Raw genomic sequence first — 21,799 nt, forward strand, 5'->3', positions numbered from 1 at the left:
GTAAAGTAAATAAGGTTTTTAAAATGTTTAAGAAGCTTCACTTAAAATTAAATTAAAATGCAGAGCTCCCCAGACTGGTGGCCAGGACCCAGGCAGTGTGAGTGTCACTGAAAATCAGCTCACGTACCACCTTTGGCACCTGTGCCATAGGTTGCCTACCCCGGTCTAGCCCTCAGTATTTACAAACTAGTGAGTATAATACAGAAAAGGGAGAGGAGGAGGATTACTAGCCAAAAACCTTAGGGTGAGAACTAGGGAAGTACTAGGTAGGTGGGATAAGGCTCATAGCCAAATGGAAAAAAACCAGGGATTTGGGGCATTTCCCCAGTTCTGCCTTTTCTAGCGTCTCTGTTTCCATTTTTGCAGTAGCAAAAGACATTTTATGATGGAAAACTGCTTTTTCCAATAGACAGATGCTGGGATTTACTGGTTGGTTTGAGCACTGTGTTGTCTCTTCCCATCAGCTATTCATAGCTCTCCTCTCTGGCAGAACTGGAGTGCCTTATGTTCTCATAGTGCAATCCCTGAGGTAAAAGTCATCTGAACACGTGACTCAATCACCGACACTCTCTTTATAAAGCAGAATTAGCTATATAGTTTATTTAATTTTCTTCACACTGACGAGTGCTTTATTGAAAGAGGCAAGCCATTATGATGGCTAAGGAAAAGAGGCAATGTCCCTAACTGAAATAGAATTGGATTTAGGACTTTAATTTTCCTCCTCCCTAGTCCTGAAAACATATTATATCCTGTCACATACACCCTCTAATGCTAAATTTATTGTTTGGAAATGTATTCATGGTATTTTTCCAATTTTGGGCACTATCTGGAGAAAAAACAGCTGGCTCCAACTCAGCCCAGGAAAGACAAAGGTGGTGATGATAGATAAACGGAAGCATTTTGAAGATCCAGCAGAGAATGTGACCTCACTCTCAACAGGCAGTTTGTACATCCTGGCAGCCAGCTGCATGCTGGACTAACTTTCATTATGAGGGGGGCCCCCAGGGTCAATCCAGGCTGAAGCATGTCACAGTGATCTGTTCTGGAGGTACTGATTGCATTGATTAATGTAGCTAGGCTAGGTCATTGCAACATGCTGTACCTTGGGCTGGCCCTGGAGGTCACCTGAAAAAGAAAGCTAGTTCAACACATCACTATTTGTTTGGCAGAGCAGACCGACTTGAGCACATCACAATAAATAATATTCTGCACTGGCTGCCTAGCCAGCACTGGGCTGATTTCAAGATCCTGGTCCTTATCTTCATATCCCTAGCCAGGCTCCATCCTGTTCATCTGCAAAATCACCTCTTGCTCCACACCCTAGTGTGTCAGCTGCACTTGAAAGGGGTGCTCAGGCTGATGGACAGCGGAAATTGCAGGGTCAGAGGACAAGCTGTTCTTGGTGGAAGCTGTTTAAGCACAGAGTTCTCTCTATAGGAGATCATTCAGACCGTGAGTCTTGCCATCATGAGGGCAGGATGCAAGACTCAGCTCTTTCAGCAAGACTTCCCCTAAGAATTGCATTGTGAATCCAGCTGCATCCTCCAGGAAATAAGCTGCCCAGATTTGATTCTGCTTAAATAAGTGGCTTTACATTTGGTGAAATGGGGAGGGATGTCAGAGGAGGCTGTGGGAGCTTGTTCTTCTTTAGGGGGAAAAAAAGATACCTCTCAGGGTTCGTCCACACTGCAGCTGTGAGTGTGCTTCCCAATTCATGTATGCAGCGCACTAAAAATAGCAGAGCAGCCAGGGGTAGCACAGGCAGCGGTTTGGGCTAGCTTTCCACATATGTACCCAAAGGGTCCAAGAGGTTTTGTATTTGGACGGCTAGCCCAAGCTGCCGCCTGTGCTGTTTTTAGCATGCTAGCTCAAGCAAAGCTAAAGTGGATTTGTCTACCTGAGCTGGGGAGCACCCTCCAGCCGAAATTTGGATGTGCCCTAAACATATATAATTGTGCCCAGATATACCTGTGGTGCTGGTAACCATATAGCTATAAAACAAAACAACAACAATAAGCTGGTCCAAAAATTGCAAAATTCAAAATTTATTGATTAAAAAGGGGGAAAAAAATGTCAAAAAAATTCCCATCATTTGACCAGGCCTAATAATAATATTCACCTATCATCTGTAACTGAGAAATATAGTCACTATTTCTCTCTCAGTTATAGGTATCTTACAGTTTTACTTACGATAATAGTAGGTAAAAAAAATGTTCACACAGAAGTGTGATTTTTTTTAAGTTGACCCTGTTCTTTTGAAAAGACCAATTTCCCATTGACAACTTAGTTTAGCATTTCAAAGCCAGAGTACCCAATTTTCTTTGTTTGCTTGTTTGTTGTCTAGAATCTTGCTCAAATATCTTGTAAAATTCAGGAAACTGCACTTGATATTTCCAAACTTGTCGCAGGAGGACTGCCCAGACCTCCCTTCCCTGCCCTTTTATATTTGCCTTGACTCACCACAGAACCCCAGAGCCTTTTGTTTGCCTACCTATGCGCTTGCATTGTGTAAGGAGAAATGTTAAAGGCATTTTCCAGGAAACTTCATACACCCTGGCCAGAAAGATGGTGGCCATTCATATGGGAAGAGAGTGGGGAGTGGAAAGTGACAGGAAAAAAGAGTGGAGGATCTTCATGGTTCTGAAACAGATGTAGAGACCTCCAAAAACACTACTGAAATCCTCTTAGCTGATTACACCCTTTGGGTCAGTTCTCTGGCCTAGTCAGCTCTGTTACATCCCAGGTTCAGATCAGCCATGGCTGAAAGCAAAACTAGGGACAGTGATCTTAGCCACTGGAGTGAAGATGTGCCATTTATTTTATTCCTTCATCTCTTAGTATCAGTTCTAGAGTGGCTTTATGGACCACTTACTTGTCTTTCTCGCTGCAGTACCTGGTGATCCTGCTATGTAAGAGAAGGGGTGGACAGAAAAGCAGTTCAGAATGAAGGGTGACTGCACATATACTGTAGTCAATCCCAAATCATTCCATAGGTTGGATGGGAAGGTAGACATATGCTAAGGCAGCATTTCTCAACCCACGGGTCGCATGTGGCCCAATTAGCACACAGTTTAGCTGTGTGCTAAAGGCTATGTGCTCTGGGCTCCCAGCTGCCCTGCTGTATGGCAGGCTCTGGGCTCCCAGCTGCACAGTGGGCTCTGGGCAGCTGGCTGCCATCCGGCCACACACAATGGGTTCGGGTCCTGGCTGCCCCCCAACCCGACATTGTAGGGGTTCCCACACAGCAGGGTCTGGAGGTATAATCCCTGCCCCCTGTCCAGCTCTCTGCTTCTGGTCCCACTCTGTGGAAGGGTCTCTGGGCAGAGGGCGCTGAGCATAAGGGTTTGGGGGCGGGGGGTCACTGTGGTTCTCAACCTGTGGCCCAAGTATCACTTTGTGGGCCACATATGTGGCCCATGATAAATAGGTTGAGAACCACTATGATAAGGTATGTGGGGCCCTTGCAAACACTTCTCTGGGACAGGCACAGACTTTTTGTTCTGTGTTTGTACAGCACTTAACACAATGGAGTCCTTCTGGTCTATGACTGGCACTCCTGACTGCTGCTGCCATACCAATAATAAAATAACAACAACAAAGAGACTATTTGAACTTGGATAGAAGTCTTCCAGTATCTTTTACCTTTCTTGAAAGCCAGACCCGCCTCTTTTACACGGTTCACATAAAGCCGACGAAACCCTTCTTCTTCCACAGAAGAGAGAGAAAAGCCTACAGAAATACCAAGCGACACAATTAAAACATCTTCAGAATTAGTTCTATAAAAACCCCAAGAGATATCTCAAGCACAATATCTGAGGGCACTCTTTTCCACAATAAGCAAAAGCCTTGATAAAGCAGTACCCGATCCTGTTGTGAGCATCCTTTACTCATGCAAGTAGTTCCATAGCAATAGTCAAGAAGTCTACTTGTGAGTAAGGATTATCCATGGGAGTAATGGGCTTTTCAGAATTGGGGTCCAATTTTTCAGGGAGTGAGGGGTAGTATTAAAGCTTAAAAAAAAACCGAAAAGGAAAATTACTAAATAAAAAAAAGTTACTTAAAAAGCTGAATTGAATTTTTGCGTTTACATAAATCATTCAAGTTTTATTTGGGGAGACCACAGCTGTAAATTGTTGGAATGCACTTAAAACTGTCTTGCCACAAAAGGTCACTTCAAGAAGTTGGATATTTGCAGACAAAATGTATACAATGTCACGGTTTGTGTCCCAAACCAACAAAGGCCAGGAAATTCAGAGTTATGGCTGACACTCACACAAGGCATAATAGTGCCTGCTCAAGCAGAATGTCAGCTTTTACTTTTTGAATTTCCTGGGCTGGGCTGGTTTGTAAAATGCTGCCTTTTTTCCTTTTCTCAGCTGCTGCTGGCATGACTTGTTATTCACCAAGTCTCAGTGCACATTTTTTATGGCTAAGTTATAAACCTGCAAACCAAAGATTTAGAATGGAAATAGTGACACAGAGTGCAAATGGTACAACTGTGTTTGATATCGGTGATTTTCTTTATCCATTACTTGGATTTAAAATAATGTCAGCTCTAATGTGTGTATAAAATAAAATGTATTTTATTAAATTTGTTTTACTTATTTATTATGGAGACTACCTAAAAAAGGATATCTGCTTTTCTGAAACTTCATGCACCCTAGATGTGTATTATTCTTTTTTTCAAAGAAAACTTTTATGAATCTCTAGGGAGAGATGCTTGTTTGACACGCAATCAGCCATTAGTCAAGAGGAAGCAGATGTACTGGGAGCCTATTCTGACTCTATGACTCCCTTCAACTTGATGTTTATGGATGGCAAGTTATTCTTTCATTCATCATTAAAAAAACAGGGGCCAGCCCACAGGCCTGTGACATATGGCCATTTATCACTTAACAACCAATTTGGAGACAGAAGCTGGGCTCCTCAACTTGGAATATAAATGGAATCTGTCAAGCTGACTTGATGCACAAGGTTAGTGGGGAGAGAAACTCTGAATAAACTGAAGAACAGCCAGGAAAAGAGAAATGGTAACTATGGGCTTGTCTTCACTGCAGAGTTAATCCAAGTCCCATCCAGTCACAAAACCCCTTAACTCAAGTGTAGCAGTGCATTTAACTTGACTGAACTGACTCACCGAGGCTACAGCACAAGTTAGCAGAACACACCAGCTGCTAGTCCAATCATTCTCTGCAGCTCAAGTGTTATTTTACAATGTGTGCTCAAGCTAGACCAACTCCAGAGGCATTAAGTGTAGATCAGCTAACACTGCCTATAACATGGCTCTTGAAAGATGTAATGGGACCAAGACATTGAAATGAGATACTTGTGAGCTGTTTACGAGCTATAGTGCCTCCTTCCAGAGAGAACCCGGTGAAAGTGGACAAGTTCAGCTGGAAACTCTCAGAGTTTACTGTAGGCCATCTCTACACTACAAAATTATGTCAACCTAACTTATGTCGCATACAGCCACTGCAGTTATTAAACTGCTTATGTGTGTGCATGCTTGGCTCCTTTGCACATCCTTACCAGAAGCACTTGTATCAACTGTATTGTCAGCGTGGAATGGCTTCTGAAAGCCAGTAATAATCAAAGTAAGCAACGCAGTGTCTACACTGACACTGTGTCAACTTAATTACACTGACTGTAACTCTACGCTGCTCAGGGAGGTGGTGTTACTAAATCAGCATAGAGAGGCGTTGGCGGGAGACAAATTTAAATAAAGACACTTCCACAGCTAGGTTGATGCAAAGCAGCTTACATTGACCTGTGTAGTATAGACCAGGCCTTAGGAGAGTTTCTCTCAACCACTTTGCTTGGGGAGTTGGGTTTGTCTGCCTTGAGTCGCTTTACCTTAGCGAAGTCATTTAACCTCTCTGCCTTTGATTCTCTAGCTGTTCCATGAAGAAAGTAACACTTCCCTACCTTACAAAGGCACTGTCAGGATTTATTAACAATTTGTAGGAAGATTAAAAGTGTACAAGAATTATTATTGTGATTATAGCTGGAATTCTCGCAATAGCAACAGTTAATGTTGCCTACAATTTCAGTAATGACAACACTTCTTTAAATAAGTTTCTCAAGCAGGCTGCACAAGGCCCATAGAATTTTGGTACATAGTGTTAAAATCTTAAAAACGTGCAGTAAGTTCGCTTTGGATTGAATGAAGCACAGTAGTGAAAGCACATGATAATTAGGAAGCAGTCTTTCACAGAGCAACTGAAGGTGGTAGGAGCACTGCCTCATTCAATACAATAGTTTAAGATCCTGCATAGGTGCATTCTATTGCTATCCAATTTAGGCTCCAATTCAGCAAAGTAACCCTATTCATGGAAGTACTTATACAGGAGCTTAAATGCTTTCCTGATATGTGGCTACAGTGTTGCCACACCATGGATTTATTATGGTTTTTTAAAAACTAGGACATTTAAAAAAAATCTCTTTGTTAAGACAGCAAAGTTTAGGGTCCCAATGCTATAAAGGCTTACACACATGCTTAGGGTTTTTTTTTCATATTGCCAGAGGTCAGTACGACTACCCTCTGCATGTAAACTTAAGCACATGATTTTGGTAGGACTGCAAAAGTCAGCACTGTGTTAAAATTGCAAAGGTTATGTTAATCAATATAAAGGCAATGTCAAGCATTAAAAATTCAAATGCACTTGCAGCTTTAACTTTTGACTCTCGTATTCATGCATTTCAATATAGGCTTAATATTACAAACATCACTTAAATATTGTTTTCACAGGACCCATGCCTTATTCAGAGCCCGATCCTGCTCCCATTAAAGTCAAAAGGAGTTTTGCTATTTCTTTCAATGAGTGCAGTAAGCATTATGATGGGTATTAATTGCCTGCAGTATCAGGCCCACCCATAAGACACATTTCCTGCCTCAAACAGCTCAACTGATCATTTTAGTTTACAATAGTTTGTTTTCGTTTTCTCCTTTTTTATGTTCCTGCTGCTAAATTAACCCAAAAGGGAATAAAGACAAGCCCTTAACTATTAAAGTCTTCCCAGGCACAACATAATTATTGAACCTGGGGTCATAATTGTGCTAGTTAATATGTATGTTTTAAATCTTTAGTTTTCAAATAGCAGCCAGTATCGTGGCTTTGCACCAGAGCTCAACATTCAAAATGGCCTATAGCTGTATAATAATCAGTTTTGGGATTCAAAATTATTCTATTCATTAAAACAGAATATTTGGATAAACATTAAAAGATGCGGATCGGCTGCCCAGGGGTAGACTGCAAAAGAAATGTAAAAATACTGCAATTGCCTGACCAAAGGGAAATCTTGCCAATATAAAAGCTTGTAATTTTGAATACTAAAATGTTGAAAAAAACAGATAGGACAACAGAGATTTTGCTAAAATATATACAGAGTATTTTCCCCCTCTTTATAAATGTGCCAATATTATGGGGCATATTCCGGCTTCAGAGATGCACTGAGCTTCTATAGACTTCTCTGGATGCCAAACTCGTGTATCCAAAGCCCGCCTATGCTAGACAAGATTGTGACCTGTCTCGGGTCCTCGGGCAGGGAAGTAAAGAGGCACAAGGGGCCTCCTTACTTCCTCAGATGATTACCCATGCTGTGGGTAGCAGCATATAGGGGAGAGCATCCTCTGAAGGGCAACTATATAATCCGCACATACAGGCAAGGAAGAGACTGGAGGAAGCCAGAAATGGGGGGGACAAGGGTCCATTCCTCTTGGTCCCAGTGCCCTGGGGGACATGTGATACATCATGCATACAGATGGTGCTGGATACTTTCCACTTGGAGCAGCAGGGTAACCAGGAGGTAGGCTGCGACTCTGGGCTTTACATTAATGTTAATGCACACTAGGGAACTTTTAGTGCACACCAGCAAGGTTCACATGGGCCAGATAGTTTGCAACACACTGGTGTGCATTGGAATGTGCACCCCTCCGGAGTGTACTAACACCCTCAATAGGCAAGCCCAGAGTCACAATCTGCTTCCCCATCTGCTCCTGCAGCAGTGCAACAACACACTGTCACTTGAGACTTACTGCAAAGCCACAATTTATCCTATAATACAAACATTAACATAACACATGGCTATTGGGAGAGGGGAGTTCTGCTCTACAAGGTTCTGTTTTTCACCATTTCAGGTGACAAAAGCACTCTGTGGCTCCATATCTCTGTGCCACCTTCTTAATCACAAGGATTTTGCACAGTATGTTCTGAGAAGCTACACAAACAAAAAAAATTTGCCTTTTCTCAAATTATAACTTTCATGAGTGATCTGCACATGCTACAGTTCATGTGCCAGTGTGGACGCTGCATTCAGTTTGTTTAAAAAAAAAAAAATCCATCCAGCTTCAATCCAGCTTTTCATGGCTTCTCTTTCTCTGGATGACACAGGAGTCAGAGGTGCTTTTTTTATTTTGCTCAACAGTCCCTTAAGGTATTTTAATGAATTGTAAATAAGAGTGTGTTTGCACCAGGATCTGATAGGAAAAACAAAAACAAATCAGGAAGAAAACTTACCATAAAAATCAGAGGCTGTATCAGACTTCTCAATCTGAATGTGCTGTGTAATTTTTTGACAGATTTCAATTTCTTTGTATAACTGGACAGACAAAATATTTAAAATAATCCATTATCACAAAAGGTTATAATGCTTGTCACCCATCTGAGCATATCTTTTATTCTAATTAAAGGGGCAGAAGGGGAACCAGGGTCATTTATTTACTGCAGTCTTCCCTACACCTGTAAAATGTATTGCTGGAGCCACTGTGCTTTATTTTTAGATCAGTCAGATGCTTTTCTGTCTTTCTTTCTTTCTGTCTGTCTATGTCACTTATATCCCCCACACCCCATTACCGTAGGGTCTGAGCACCTCATGGTCTTTAATGTATTTATCTAGACAACACCTCTGTGAGGCAGGGCAGTGCTATTATTCCAATTTTACAGATGGAGAACTGAGGCACAGAGAGGCTAAGGGCCAGATTTACAAAGGAATTTGGATATCTCAAAATGCAGCTTGGTGCCTAATGGGATTTTCAAAAGCAAGTAGGCAGCTCACTGCCATTGAAATCAGCTTTTGACAATCCCACTAGGTGCCTAAAAACCTTTGTAAATCTAGCTCTATAAGGGTATGTCTACACTACCTGCAGGATCGGCGGGTAGTGATCGATCTATCGGGGATCAATTTATCACGTGTCGTATAGACACGATAAATCGATCACTGATCGCTCTCCCGTTGACTGCTTAACTCCAGCAGTGCGAGAGGCAGAAGCAAAGTCAACGGGGGAGCTGTGGCTGCCGATCCAGTGCTGTGAGGATGTGAAGTAAGTAGTTTTAATTCTATCTAAGATATGTCGACTTCAGCTACGCTATTCTCGTAGCTGAAGTTGCATCTCTTAGATCGATTCCCCACACCCACTATAGACCAGGCCTAAGTGACTTAGCCAAGGTAACTCAGGCTGTCTGTGGCTGAGTCGGGAATTGCATCCGGGTCCTCTACAGGCTACACCTAACCACAGGAACATTCTGTCTCTCTTTCAAGACATCCCACCCTCAGATAACACAGAATCATACGATAGAATCACATGCTGAACTTTAACTATAGCTATGCATCTGGTTAAATACTTGCAGGATCTGAGCCTTAATTTTCAATATTTTGATTTTTGCCTATGGCAGTTTTTAAAAAATTCACATAAGGGACCCTGCTAGGAGTGGTGTTTGTTTGTTTGTTTTTTTAAAAAAAGAAGCAGCAGCATTTACAATCTTGTTCATTATCATCTAAAGCTGCAATAATAGAAAAATTCAAATTAGTTTTACAAAGTCTCAACCTGATTTAAATCAAAGGTTTTTTAAAAAGTTATTTAAATCATTATATAAATAACCTTCATTGAAATGATGCCACCCTAGAAACAAGTTTACTACAGATTCCTTAACTGGGATATTTTCACAACATAAAGTGTTTCTAGTCCCCTTCCTCAATACGAATTGTGTCATCTAAACCAAAGAGGCAGTCCTGAGCAGCATAAAAGGCCAGAAACAAAGTGACTGGCATGTCTATGTGAGGGTAAGGAAGACTGCACAGAAAATACTCATGTGAATGCTACACTGTCTGCAGACTACTGCTCCATAGCAACTTTCTCAGCAAGGGGTTTCCAAAGACACGGAACCAGGCGCTCAGCTGATGTAAAATATCATAGCTCCATTAACTTCAACACAGCTCCGATGAATTACACACACTGAGGATCTGGCCCATGGAAAGGAGATGGGGCTTGCTACGGGCTCATGGGGCTCAGGGTGAAAAACTGCGGGATAGACATTCAGACCCTCGCAGGGTTCCACAACTCAGGGTCCAGCCCAAACCCAAATCTCTACACAGCAATTTTTAGCCCTGCAGTCCGAGCCCTGAGTCAGCTGACTTAGGCCGGCTGTGGTCGAGTCGTAGGTCTTTTATCCCGCTGTAGCGTCCCCTCATGGACTAAATAGGAGCCCAGAGTTGTCATGCTTCAATGGGTGAGCACAAGCAGAGGGGCGTCTTAAAGATGAGATTTAATAATCTATACTTTTATACTGCAGTCAGTTCAAAAGCCTCTTACAAAATTTTTTATACTCTTATAATACCATGAACAACAGCATGGCACCATTTCATTATCCGGCAAGCCCAATCTCCAACTCTAGGTGGCAGTGTTTCCTCTTCGTTCCAGTCAGATTCTCTCAGCTCCCAGTGTTTTCAAAAGATCAAGGCTTTGCTTTCTCTAGTAGTTTTTTAACTCTTCTCAAGCCTTTCATGTCCTTGCACAGATGTCATTTTCCTCTAAAGCTTTGATTCTTCCTCCCCTCCCGCCCCTTCCTGTAACTCCTGATGCACTCAGGCCTTTACTACACAGTCCCTTGTTTCCCAGTTAAAGCCATGCATTACTTTACAGAACAGTAACACCTAAATCAGATGGAAAGGAAAGCAGTTTAGCATATCAGGTTTCAGCCAAAAGAAACCTGACATGCTTATTTGCTCTAAAAAGCACTAAAAACAAATAAAAAATATAAAGCAACTACCCTGTAGCACAGCTCACACCAAAAAACCCCCCTCAGAGTTACAAGTTTTAGCACATAACAAATGAAGCCTCCATTTTTGAATATAATTACTTCATTTACATTATAAAATTATGTTTTTGAAAATATAGATTTCAAATCTCTAATATTGATTGAAAAATCACCTGGTTTATGAGGAAAGAAAAGAGAACATCTTAGCTGCCTCAGAAATTCTATTAAATTTTTTCTAAAGGAATACATTTTAAAGGTGTTGATTAGAAGGAAAGTAGAGTTAGGCAACATTAATATTACATAACCCGGTAAATAGCTATTTGAGAGACTACAAAACTGAAGGCATTAGTCAATTTTATTATAAGTTAATTGCAAGAGGATCTCTTCAAGAAACACCTAAATCAAAATAATCACAAAGATTGTGTGTGCTTACTACATGTACAATACGACAGATGCACTGCTGTCCTTCTGCTAATAGGTTAGGTCCTGGTCCTTCAGACACTTACGTGCATTGTGAACTTTAAGCATGTGAATAGTCCTACTAATTTCAAATTAAGATTTTAAAGTTAAGCACTATGCATAAGTACTGCAGGATCAGGGCTTTATTGTTCATAGAATCTTAGATGCCTACATCAGCCCTATGTTACCTTGGCGCTGGGTATTTCCCAGAAGGCTGTTCTGATCCCTCTAAGCAGTGAAGGCCAGGATCTGGCTCCTTAACCTTTGAGTTTCCTGACTTCTGAGTGCTTCATTTCTCAGTTCATCATTAATGCTATTTCCCCTCATTTAATTTCTCTATTTTGTTTTAAGGGTGATAACGGTGGTGGAGGTTAAGGGTGTTGTTCCATCCCAACACATCATCCTTAAGTAAGGTACCATTAACAGAGGCATCCTGAACTGACAGGTGTTTGAGGGTTTTTTAACTGATTTTTTTACTTCAGCAGTTTCTGATATACACAAATTCAAATATTCCATTTGAAACATAGGAGGAAAGCAATTTGATATCATTTGAGTTACTCCAGAGCCTTTTTACCTCAATCTCCACCCCCGCCCAACAAGGGGGAAATCATCTTTGAGCAGTGTCTAAGTATGGAATGTTTTGACACAAAAGAGATTTCTTTGAGCAAACTGAAAATTAGGAACGTTAGAAAAAAGGGGCATTAGAGTGGAAGTTCAAATTCAGCATTAAATATAGTGGTTGCCACCAGTGACAGTGATTTTATTACACACACAGTGAGTACAAATCCACTCCATCTGCAAGAAGAAATACTTGTTGAGATTATTTTATAGACAGCAAATAAGGTCATTTATATGGTATGGCTGTTTGCTATGGACTGCAAGGCACTATAGCTACAAGGTGACTTTTGGTCTACAAAATCAAAAAGCCTAACTCCATGTACTACAAATATTAGATAATTGCATCTGGATTTAAAATTGCCTTGATTAATGCAAGTGAATAGCTAATAGTGCCCTGTAAACTAAAGTGTCATTTAACACTGTTCGGCAATTAGCATTACCAATTCATAGATGTCTTCTTCTGGCTTTGGTACATAAAATTGCATCTGGTTTTCTATCAGGAACTTAAGACGCAGAAAGTGAGCAGAATGATCCAGCTGATACGTCTGCAATAAACAGAGGAGACACTTTAAGAGGGAAAAGACAATGACTACAGTTATATACAATAAAACAAAACCACATATGTTTAACGATGACACCATGGGAAAAAAAAAAGTTCTTTATGTTTCATAAGAGGTGTGAAAATTTTGTAACCTAAATAGAGTCTGAAAGTTTCTTTCTCCTCCCCTTCCAAATAAGAAATGTTCACCCAACTGCTAATCAGTATTTCATAGGTAATGCTATTACTCTAAGTACCACCTTCAATTTTGCTTATTTAGCAATTCTATCCTTACCCACTCCATATTATTATAGAGATGTTGAGCACAGTATTAATGCAAAGGAATTAGACCATACTTCCTGTATGCAAGTACATTTAAAAAAAGACAAAGAAAATATATTCTGGCTAACAAAGAGAAAGATACAACATGAAAGTAGTTTCTTTCTGAACCTTCTCATAGTTTAACATTGAGGCATTCTGTGATAAGTCTGCAAGCAAGATTATGCATAAAATATCCACCTCAGTGCTTTAGACTGTACACAGCACATAGTATGCTAGCTTAAAAAAGCATGAGGATGACTCTAGGGATGCACACTGGATTACTTCCCAGTGGAAACACCCTATGTCACTTTAAAGACGTTATGGTTAGCCGCGGGTATGGCATTTGACCTGGGAGATGGTAATGACCTTTCCTCTGCACAGTTAATAAGCTTAAATCAAACTGAGGTTAACTTAGTGTGTAATCAAAATGCATTAGGGCAATGACAAACACAAAGGATGTATTCAAAAGTTACTTTGCAAAGTTAATAAGCTGTTGACTAGCACTCGATGTGATTCACAAAGCACATTCCTCACTGTTATTTGTGGAATCCTATTATTCACTGTTTGTATTCAGAAAATAGTCACAAATCCCAAAAGTTTCCCAGATATTAGTATAATTGATCTGAAAATTTGTACAGGAATTGAATAATTTGCTATTTGTTATTCTAGTGTTGTAAAAATTTCAGCTATCCGATCACAAAGCAGAAGCAACACCCTAGGACTTAGGTGAAGAACCACACATCATATATAATGAATAATGCACAGCAAATAGCTACCGTGAACAAATTAAATATCAGCCTAGGAATTTTTTTCATTTATGAACTCTGCAGTGGATATCTAGAACCAGGAAAGAGAGTCACACTCTGAAAAAGGACCCCACTTGAAACAAATATTATTCACAACAAATTAAACCAGATCTATTGTTGACTTACATCTAAATCTGTCTAATTTAAACAGATGAAATTATCACTTCATAAAACTGAGTATCAAATTGGACAACCATTGTAATTTAGACAATATATCAGAAAAAAAATATACCACAAAATAAAAATTGCAAAATAAGACATCCTCATTCTACCAAAACTTCTGTGAGATCAGCGTTTATCAGTTTGCCATTTTATTTGCAGCTAATTTATACTACCTCTCTCTCACACACACACAAAAGAGAAGAATGGTTGTTTTAATTGTGCAGAATAATAAATCAGCCAGACATCAGTTTCTGGTCAGATTAATCTACTCTCACCAGTTATCAGAGGAGTCAATGATGAGAAACCTGCCACATTAAACAGTGTCTGGACCTCGAATCCAATCACAATACATTTATACACCTGCCTCGTATTCTGAGAGTGAGCTGAAAATTTAGATTTACAGTCAGGGGGCTCTCTGATAAATCTCAGTGTGAGACTGGATATGGAACGTATAGATGCCTCATTGTGTAAAAGACATTTAAAACAAAACTGGACAAAGCAGCACAAAAGTATACTATCGGTAAAAAATCACATACTGACAGAAAAATGGAATAGATGACCCAGTAGCCATCTCTGTCATTCTGTGATCTTTTGTGCCTTGTGTACATTCTGCAGCTCATTCAACATAAGAGATGTCTGCCTGGCAGTTATTGACAGAATGACATGCCAACAAGATTTAGCCTGACATTAAATGGAATCTAATAGAGTCTAGGATCCAAAGAGACACATATTGCCCATACTTCTGTGTGTTTGTAGCTTCCAAACAGAAATACTAGATTTCTTCCTATTCCAAGAAATATCCTTATAATGATGTTTCAATTTTCATGAACACTATTCAGAAATCCTATAGAAATCACTGAGTGTATATGTTAATCCCTGGGGCTGCTATCATCTTACCACAGCAACTTTCCTCATGGACAGCCTAATCTATAGCTCACTGACATCAATGAAAGCCTTTCTACTTATTTCAGTGTGTTCCTAATCAGGCCCAAAGAAAATTTAAGTACATCTATCTTCTTGCAGGTCATTTTGGAGATGTTTGATTAGAATCACAACCTTTTTGCTCACCATCTCAAAGATTAGGACTGAGGCAAATGGAAAGATTTTGAATGCAGTATTGAAACCATGAAAAAAATCCACTAGCAGAATATTGTCTTCGAGCAGTGTCAATTTAGATTTCTCCTCCTAATTGATTTTGAGGACAGAAAACAGGACAAAATTGTTGGTCAACTTCAGTAGATGGTCTTTCAAATCCAGAAATTTCTATACCATGTTTGTATTCCATTCCTTAGCGGTGCTTATTTGTTTCCATGAATCTCTAAGAGATCCCTGATTTTGACAATTTGCAGAAGAAATAGAAAGGTCAATTGATAATTTTGATCATATATTTTGAGCCAGATGGCATTTCTTAAAAAGTGTATTAGACTTGACAGATACAATGGGCTTACAAAATCACACTTCCTTCAATTCAGGAGATATAAGTCCGCACCTTTTGGAAACATACAGTCACTACACAAATATCTATCTATACTTATATATACATTTACATGTATATATGTGTTATTATGTGTTAGTATGAAATACTTAAATACACACACACAAACTGATGTTTTTTTCTTGGCTTCCAAATGACATTACTTGTTAAATCTTAGAGAAAACCAAACCATTTTAAAAATAAGCCCAAATACTAGAAATATTTTTAAAAACCCAAAAACCTGACGATTACACACAAACAGCAGCATTAGCAAGAAGAATGCATTATTCTGCAAATATTCTACTGCATTTTGAATTATCAGATAGAATAGTCAAGATCAGTTTAATGACATGGGTAGTCTTAACTACATCTACAACATGAAGAGGTTTATATGAAATGTAGATCTTGAAATGTTTACTATACCAGAACTTGACTGTTTCTCAGATGGCAGATGGCAAACTGATGTGAAATGATGTGGATCAGATAGTAAAAGGAAAAAGAAAGAGCTGAATGTAAGAGACAGAAGAAAGAGATTGATTATTAAATGTTATAGAAAAGAATGTATCCATCACTATTATCCAGACCGACAACTATTATTGAAAGGAAGGAAACAGATATTAGCTCTAAATAAACCACAAAAATGCAACATGGACCAGATACTTAGTTGGTGTAAACTGAAGTCAGTAGAGCTCCAGCAATTTACACCAGCTGAGGATCTGATCCACTGAGTTAATCACTCTTATCCAGAAGGAAAATATCAGCCCTAAAAATAAATCATTACTAATAGTGTATCACTAACTTCCCTATTATGTCTCTCTCTTAAAAATGGCATCTCTCCCCGACTATAATAAGAAACTTCCAGAAGCTGCAGCAGTCTTTAGAAGTGCACCTGGCAGCGAGCTGAGTACAGTGTATAATTACCCAAAACAAATGCCTTTCTTTGCACCTTCCAGCTCTTTAGAAGCATACACAACGTATCTTTAAAATTCCCCAAAGTTAAGTTGTTAATAGATCTTCATTTTTTAAGTAAAAAGAAGCCCCAGAACAGCATTTAAGTTTCTGCAAGTTAGCTTTAGTTTGCAAGTTAGCTGGTTAGTAGAATACATTATTTGGGCACTAGCACTGAGAGTATGGGTTAGATTCATCAAAGCTATAAACTTCATTTCCTGAGATTTGGAAGTTTAAAGCTCTGGAAGCTTTTAATAGCCAAGCTTACCCAATTTTTTATCTGAATTATTTATTTTGAAAAGTAAATGTATGTTTCCAGTATATGGATGTAGTTCCCTTCTCTCCTCCCCTTCCCCACACTGAATGAAACTGACTCTGCAACATGGGTATACGTTGATAACCTTTTTTTAAATTCCAGTGACTTAATATTCTTTTTTAAGTTCCTGCTTTAGCTCTCAGAACACTCCTTATTTGGCAGGTGGATGACACCTGAAAACTGGGAGCTACTTAGCAATTTGGGAAATGGGTGATGTCATCACACTTGTATGAGGGAAGGCAGGTAACATGAGAATTTGGCAGGAGCTAGCTCTGTCACCGGGAAGCAGGTCGGGCTGGTAATGGGAATGAAGAAAGCAGCATCCCCTATCATGCAGGTTTTCAGCAGCAGGAAGTTCTTTTGGGTGGCTTGTCAGGGGAAGGGAATAGAGAAGTTGGGGGAGGAGGTGAATTGCATGCAGTTGTGTCATCTTGGGAAAGGATTGTAAAGGGCTTGGTGGGGATGTCATGTGAAGGCAGTTTACAGATTCACTGCAGTATTTTAAGAGAAAAAAGACAACTAACAAAAACACAGACTTTTCTTTAAAAAAGCTAAACACTAAATTTAAGGATTTTGTTTCCTATTCAATGTGGTGCAATTTTACTAAACAACTCAGTGTTATTGTGATTTTACACCTAAAGTCCAACTGGTCTGTTAAACACTGTATAACAGATTTGTTCATGAAATGCCTAAACATTGGAAATGAAAAACCTTCACTGAAATGTTCATTTCAAAAGGTGCACCTTTACCTTGCAAATCATTTCCAAGACATCTCTTGTGGTGTCACCTGGATGGATGACTGTCAAAGCAGGCTGGTTATTTGGCAGGCAGAACCAAGATGGCGTAAAATACTCATGAACCCAAATATCACAATCAGGATTATGCTGATGGGTGCTCGTCAGTGCCACTTCTTTTTCCCTCTGAATAGAAAAATCCATTAATTAAAACATTGATGGTAAAATATCATCCATCTCTTCTTCAATACCAAGTGTAAGGAAGCCAGTATGCTGTACTATACAAACACCCTACTGGGGAACCCGGTTAGAGGGAAGACATTTTATTCACAAACCTAGACTAAGAGCCTGTCTGTATTAGAAAGTTTTACTGGTTTAATTGTACTGGTACAGATTAAAATGGCAATTCTGCTCCCCCCAGTGTGGACACAATTTTATTGGTATAAATGTGCTTATACCAGTATAGCTTACTCTAGTGTGGGAAGAAGAATAAGCTATTGTGGTACAAGGCACCTTTATACAGGTATAACTGTGTCTGTGCTAGGGCTATACTTACATTGGTTTAAAAAACCCACACCCATTATCAACATAATTACACCAGTATAACTTTTCTAGTGTAGACCAGCCCTTAGTGGATGCTCAAGTAGCAATGGAATTGCAGTTTGTATATTGCAATTTGGACTGGAAGAATTTTGAGCTTTTATTGTACATCACAATAACAATATAAATGGAGTTTCACTATAGCCAAGTTCAATAAGTAGGTGGTAGGAACACAGGAATTCCCATACAGAATTATACCGGTGGTCATCTATCCAGTATCCTGTCTCCAACAGTGGCCAGCACTAGCTGCTTCAGAGGAAGAAACTACAGCAGGAAAAGTTTCCTCCTAACCCCCTGTAGTTATAGGTTGGCTTCCATCGTGATGCATGAGGGCTTCATATCCCTTCCAAAACTTTCTTTTTAAACTGTATCTGTGATCACACAGCACTAATTAAAATACCCACATAGTTTCCATTTCTTGGGACAGACAGATACAAATAGACCAGGAGATATGGAATATAACAAGCAAGAAAGGCTGATCTATGGATAATACACTGGATAGAGAATCTGCAAATTTGGGTGCTGTTCCTGCCTCCACCACAGATTTTCTGCAGGACACTGTTCAACTCATTTAACTCTACTGTAGCCTCAGTTTCTCCATGTGTAAAATGTGGATAACATATCCACTCTATGGGGAAACTGTGAGTTACATTCAGCAGTGAGTGTGAAGCGCTTTGAAGCCCCCAGATGAAAGGCGTCACACAAATACAAGTGTAAAGTAATAAGGTTAAATTACAAACACTGGGGGTAAAATTCTGAGCCCACTGAAGTCAATGCAAAATGCCTATGGAGTTAAATGGTGCAATACCTATGGGTATTCGGGTATATGGGCATAATATAAAAAAAGAACTGATGTTAAAAATTAAGGCTCCAATGCATCATATCTCCCAGTTACCTAACCAAGCCCAAAGGAAACAGCTGACGGAGCTCAGATTTCCAGGTATTACAGGATAGCACATCCCAGCGTTCATTTTGAATGGTCTCTCTTCAAAAGTTGAACATTTTTGAGCAAGTGACAGAGCTACACAATTCCTGTTAGCTGCAAGTGAAGTCACACAGCTAAAGCCCTACTCACAACGTTAAAAATGTGCTCCTTAGCACCGGCTTAATGGTGTTTTTTAGCTGACTTTCCTCTGGGTGCTTGGGAAGGGGATTGTGGTTGTTTTCGGAAAGCTAAAAGCCTTATGTAGGCGCATACAGTATTAAAGCTAAATGTGGAGAGTACTGTACTTTCCAATATCAATAATCCTAAATTAGCAGTAGGTTCACATAAATCCTTTGCCAGTTACAAACAACATAACCAAGGCCTGTTTATTGTATATTAACACACACAGTTGCATCATCACCTCCATCTGTTGAAGTAAAAAACTTAGCACATGGCAAATGACGACACTATTATGAACAATATGAATGCCTACTATAATTAGTTATATGCTAAAAGTAGTAGGTTAGGAATCTTCCTAAGGTTCACAGTTCTTAAAGGTTCTGCAACTCCAGCCACAGAATGGATTGTCCAGTGGATCCCTGTAGCTATGACTGCAATGACTCCATCCCATTCATGGCAAGATGTTAGTGTACAGAGGGTGCAGGCCCAGCATCTTGCCCCTCTATGGCAGGTAGAAACTCCTACAGGCAGAATTGCTGTCATAGGATCTGCCTCCCTATCAAGATTCTACCTCATCTTACTTACATTCTTACTGCAAGAATGTACTTTATTTTCAAGCAGGCAAATAAATTACTGGAATTCCTTTGTAAAGTCCAGGTTTCTCTTACCTTGCCATCTGGTACTGTATCGTCAAAGATTCCTTCTAAAGACTTCTTCACAGAATCAGCTCCTTCACCAAAGACCTGCAGAGCAAAAGATGCTATTTTATAACATAATTCAATAATGCTCTCAAATCTGGAAACAGGCTCTAAACAGGACACATTACAGGGTCTTAAGAAAAAGATCTCTGACATCAAGCATATAAGTTAAACTGACAAAATCTATTTCAATGATAACCGCAAAAAATATAAAAAAAAATGATCAGATTCCTAAAAAGACACAGGGAGGCAGGAATATCCTAGTGGATGGGGCACCAGGCTGGGAGGCTGGAGGCATGAGCTCTACTTCCAGTCCTGTCAGTGACTTGATGTGCGAACCTGGACAATTTTTATCCTCTCTGTGCTTCAGTTTCCCCATCTGTAAAATGAGGATAATAACGCTTACCCACTTTCAATAAGTGCTTTGAGATCTCCAGATGAAGAGTGCTGTGTAATTATTCTTATAAGCAAGCTTATTTGTTTATTTTGTAAATACTCATCCAACCACAACAGTCTGGGCACAACATGACTTCTTGCTAGTGAAGTAACAGTTAACGATCCAGCACGAGGCAAGAACACTAAGACAATGGGACTGTGCAGGAGAGAAGAAGTATTTGCAGGATCAGGCAGTAACCGATTTGGAATGGATCCAGACTGGTACACCTGCCAAAACTAACAATCCACTACAGCTTTGGACATAGGACTTAAGCATTTATCATCTTGGTGAAGGGAAGACACACAGCTTTGCTTTCATTACATCAGATGCTACAAGGAGCCTGCTAGAGTTATGATTGGAAAACAGTTTCTATAACTCCATGTATTCACTTGTTTATAATTGTGTTATTAATTATTATTTATGTAGTATCTAACATGGGCCAGGAACGATGCAGGATGGGAAAGAGATATGGACACTGCTAAATAGAGCTTACAATCTAAATCCCCCATTTTGCAAACCCTTAACAGTCAATAGGACTACTAGCATGCTTAAAATTAAGCATATGAGTAAATATCAGCAGGAATGGGGCCTAAATTTACAGAAAACATATAGGCCCAGATCCTAAAAGGTATTTAGGTGCCTAAGCCCCACAGAGTGAGACATACTGGTAACCTTCCAAAACATTCACTTTCTGAATTTTCTTTAAAGCTTGGTCTCTGTCCAGATCTAATGTTTTTAATTGGAGCAAAATTCCTCAGCCAATTCAGGGTTGTGGAAGGGTGGTGGGGGAATACACCTCTCTCTGTTGGGGGGGGAAAGTGTGAGTGGGATTTGGCACTCTATGGTACAAATATCTGACATCAGAAACTTGTCATGGACAGAATCCTTGCTGAGCACTAGAGACATTGCTTGGTTTGGGGACATTTTTTGAAAAGCAAGCATGTTACACACAATAGAAATGTAACTTCTGAAAATGCTCATAAGACATCAGCTAGCTCTCTAGTGAAAAATTCTGCCCTCTTTGTAATCACTGAGCTGAACTGACTAGAGATAGACAAAGGTAAGAGTTGATGAGAATGTGCATGAGGTGGATTTTTAACGTCTCATTAACAACATATTATATGGTATGTTCCTCAGCAATAAATACTCCCCCACTCACACCACCGTCTTAACAACAGGGACAGGAGAAAATCACAGGCCTAAAACCCAAAACAAATCCTGCCCTGCCCACTTCCCAAAAAAAGAGAACAGAAGAAAAAGAAAACCCTGTGATTCCTGCAATTAGATGAGGCATAACTACCAATATCTGAAAGCTATAATTAGGGATGTTTGGAGAGTAAGGCAGGGAAACACCTGCTTAATCCACTAAAATACATTTGTCTGTGGAAGATTTTGGGAGGGACAGCATGAAAATGAAAGATTTTGTTCAAAAGCAGCATGGACTGTTCCTCCTAAATACAGAAAGTTGTCCATTACGAGGCTCTCTCCAAACTTAGCTGCAACATTCTACAAATTCTAAGCTTTCATTTAAAGAAAAATTAATTTCCTATT

The 21,799-nt window shown here is 39.7% G+C and overlaps 1 protein-coding gene across 8 annotated transcripts in view; it reads right to left on the reverse strand.

The window, feature by feature from the left end:
* TIAM1 (TIAM Rac1 associated GEF 1) overlaps positions 1-21,799 on the reverse strand; it is a 273,240-nt gene that overhangs the window by 43,008 nt on the left and 208,433 nt on the right. For all 8 annotated transcript variants that reach the window (XM_032798274.2, XM_032798269.2, XM_075073407.1 and 5 more), the window contains 5 exons: positions 19,783-19,857; positions 17,425-17,595; positions 12,551-12,655; positions 8,517-8,598; positions 3,643-3,729 (listed from right to left, as the gene is read on the reverse strand). In XM_032798274.2, the coding sequence (XP_032654165.1) occupies positions 3,643-3,729; positions 8,517-8,598; positions 12,551-12,655; positions 17,425-17,595; positions 19,783-19,857 (520 nt within the window). The remainder of the gene's footprint in view (positions 1-3,642; positions 3,730-8,516; positions 8,599-12,550; positions 12,656-17,424; positions 17,596-19,782; positions 19,858-21,799) is intronic.

Source organism: Chelonoidis abingdonii, chromosome 1 (genome assembly GCF_003597395.2).
Source record: "Chelonoidis abingdonii isolate Lonesome George chromosome 1, CheloAbing_2.0, whole genome shotgun sequence".
Taxonomy (NCBI): Eukaryota; Metazoa; Chordata; order Testudines; family Testudinidae; genus Chelonoidis; species Chelonoidis abingdonii.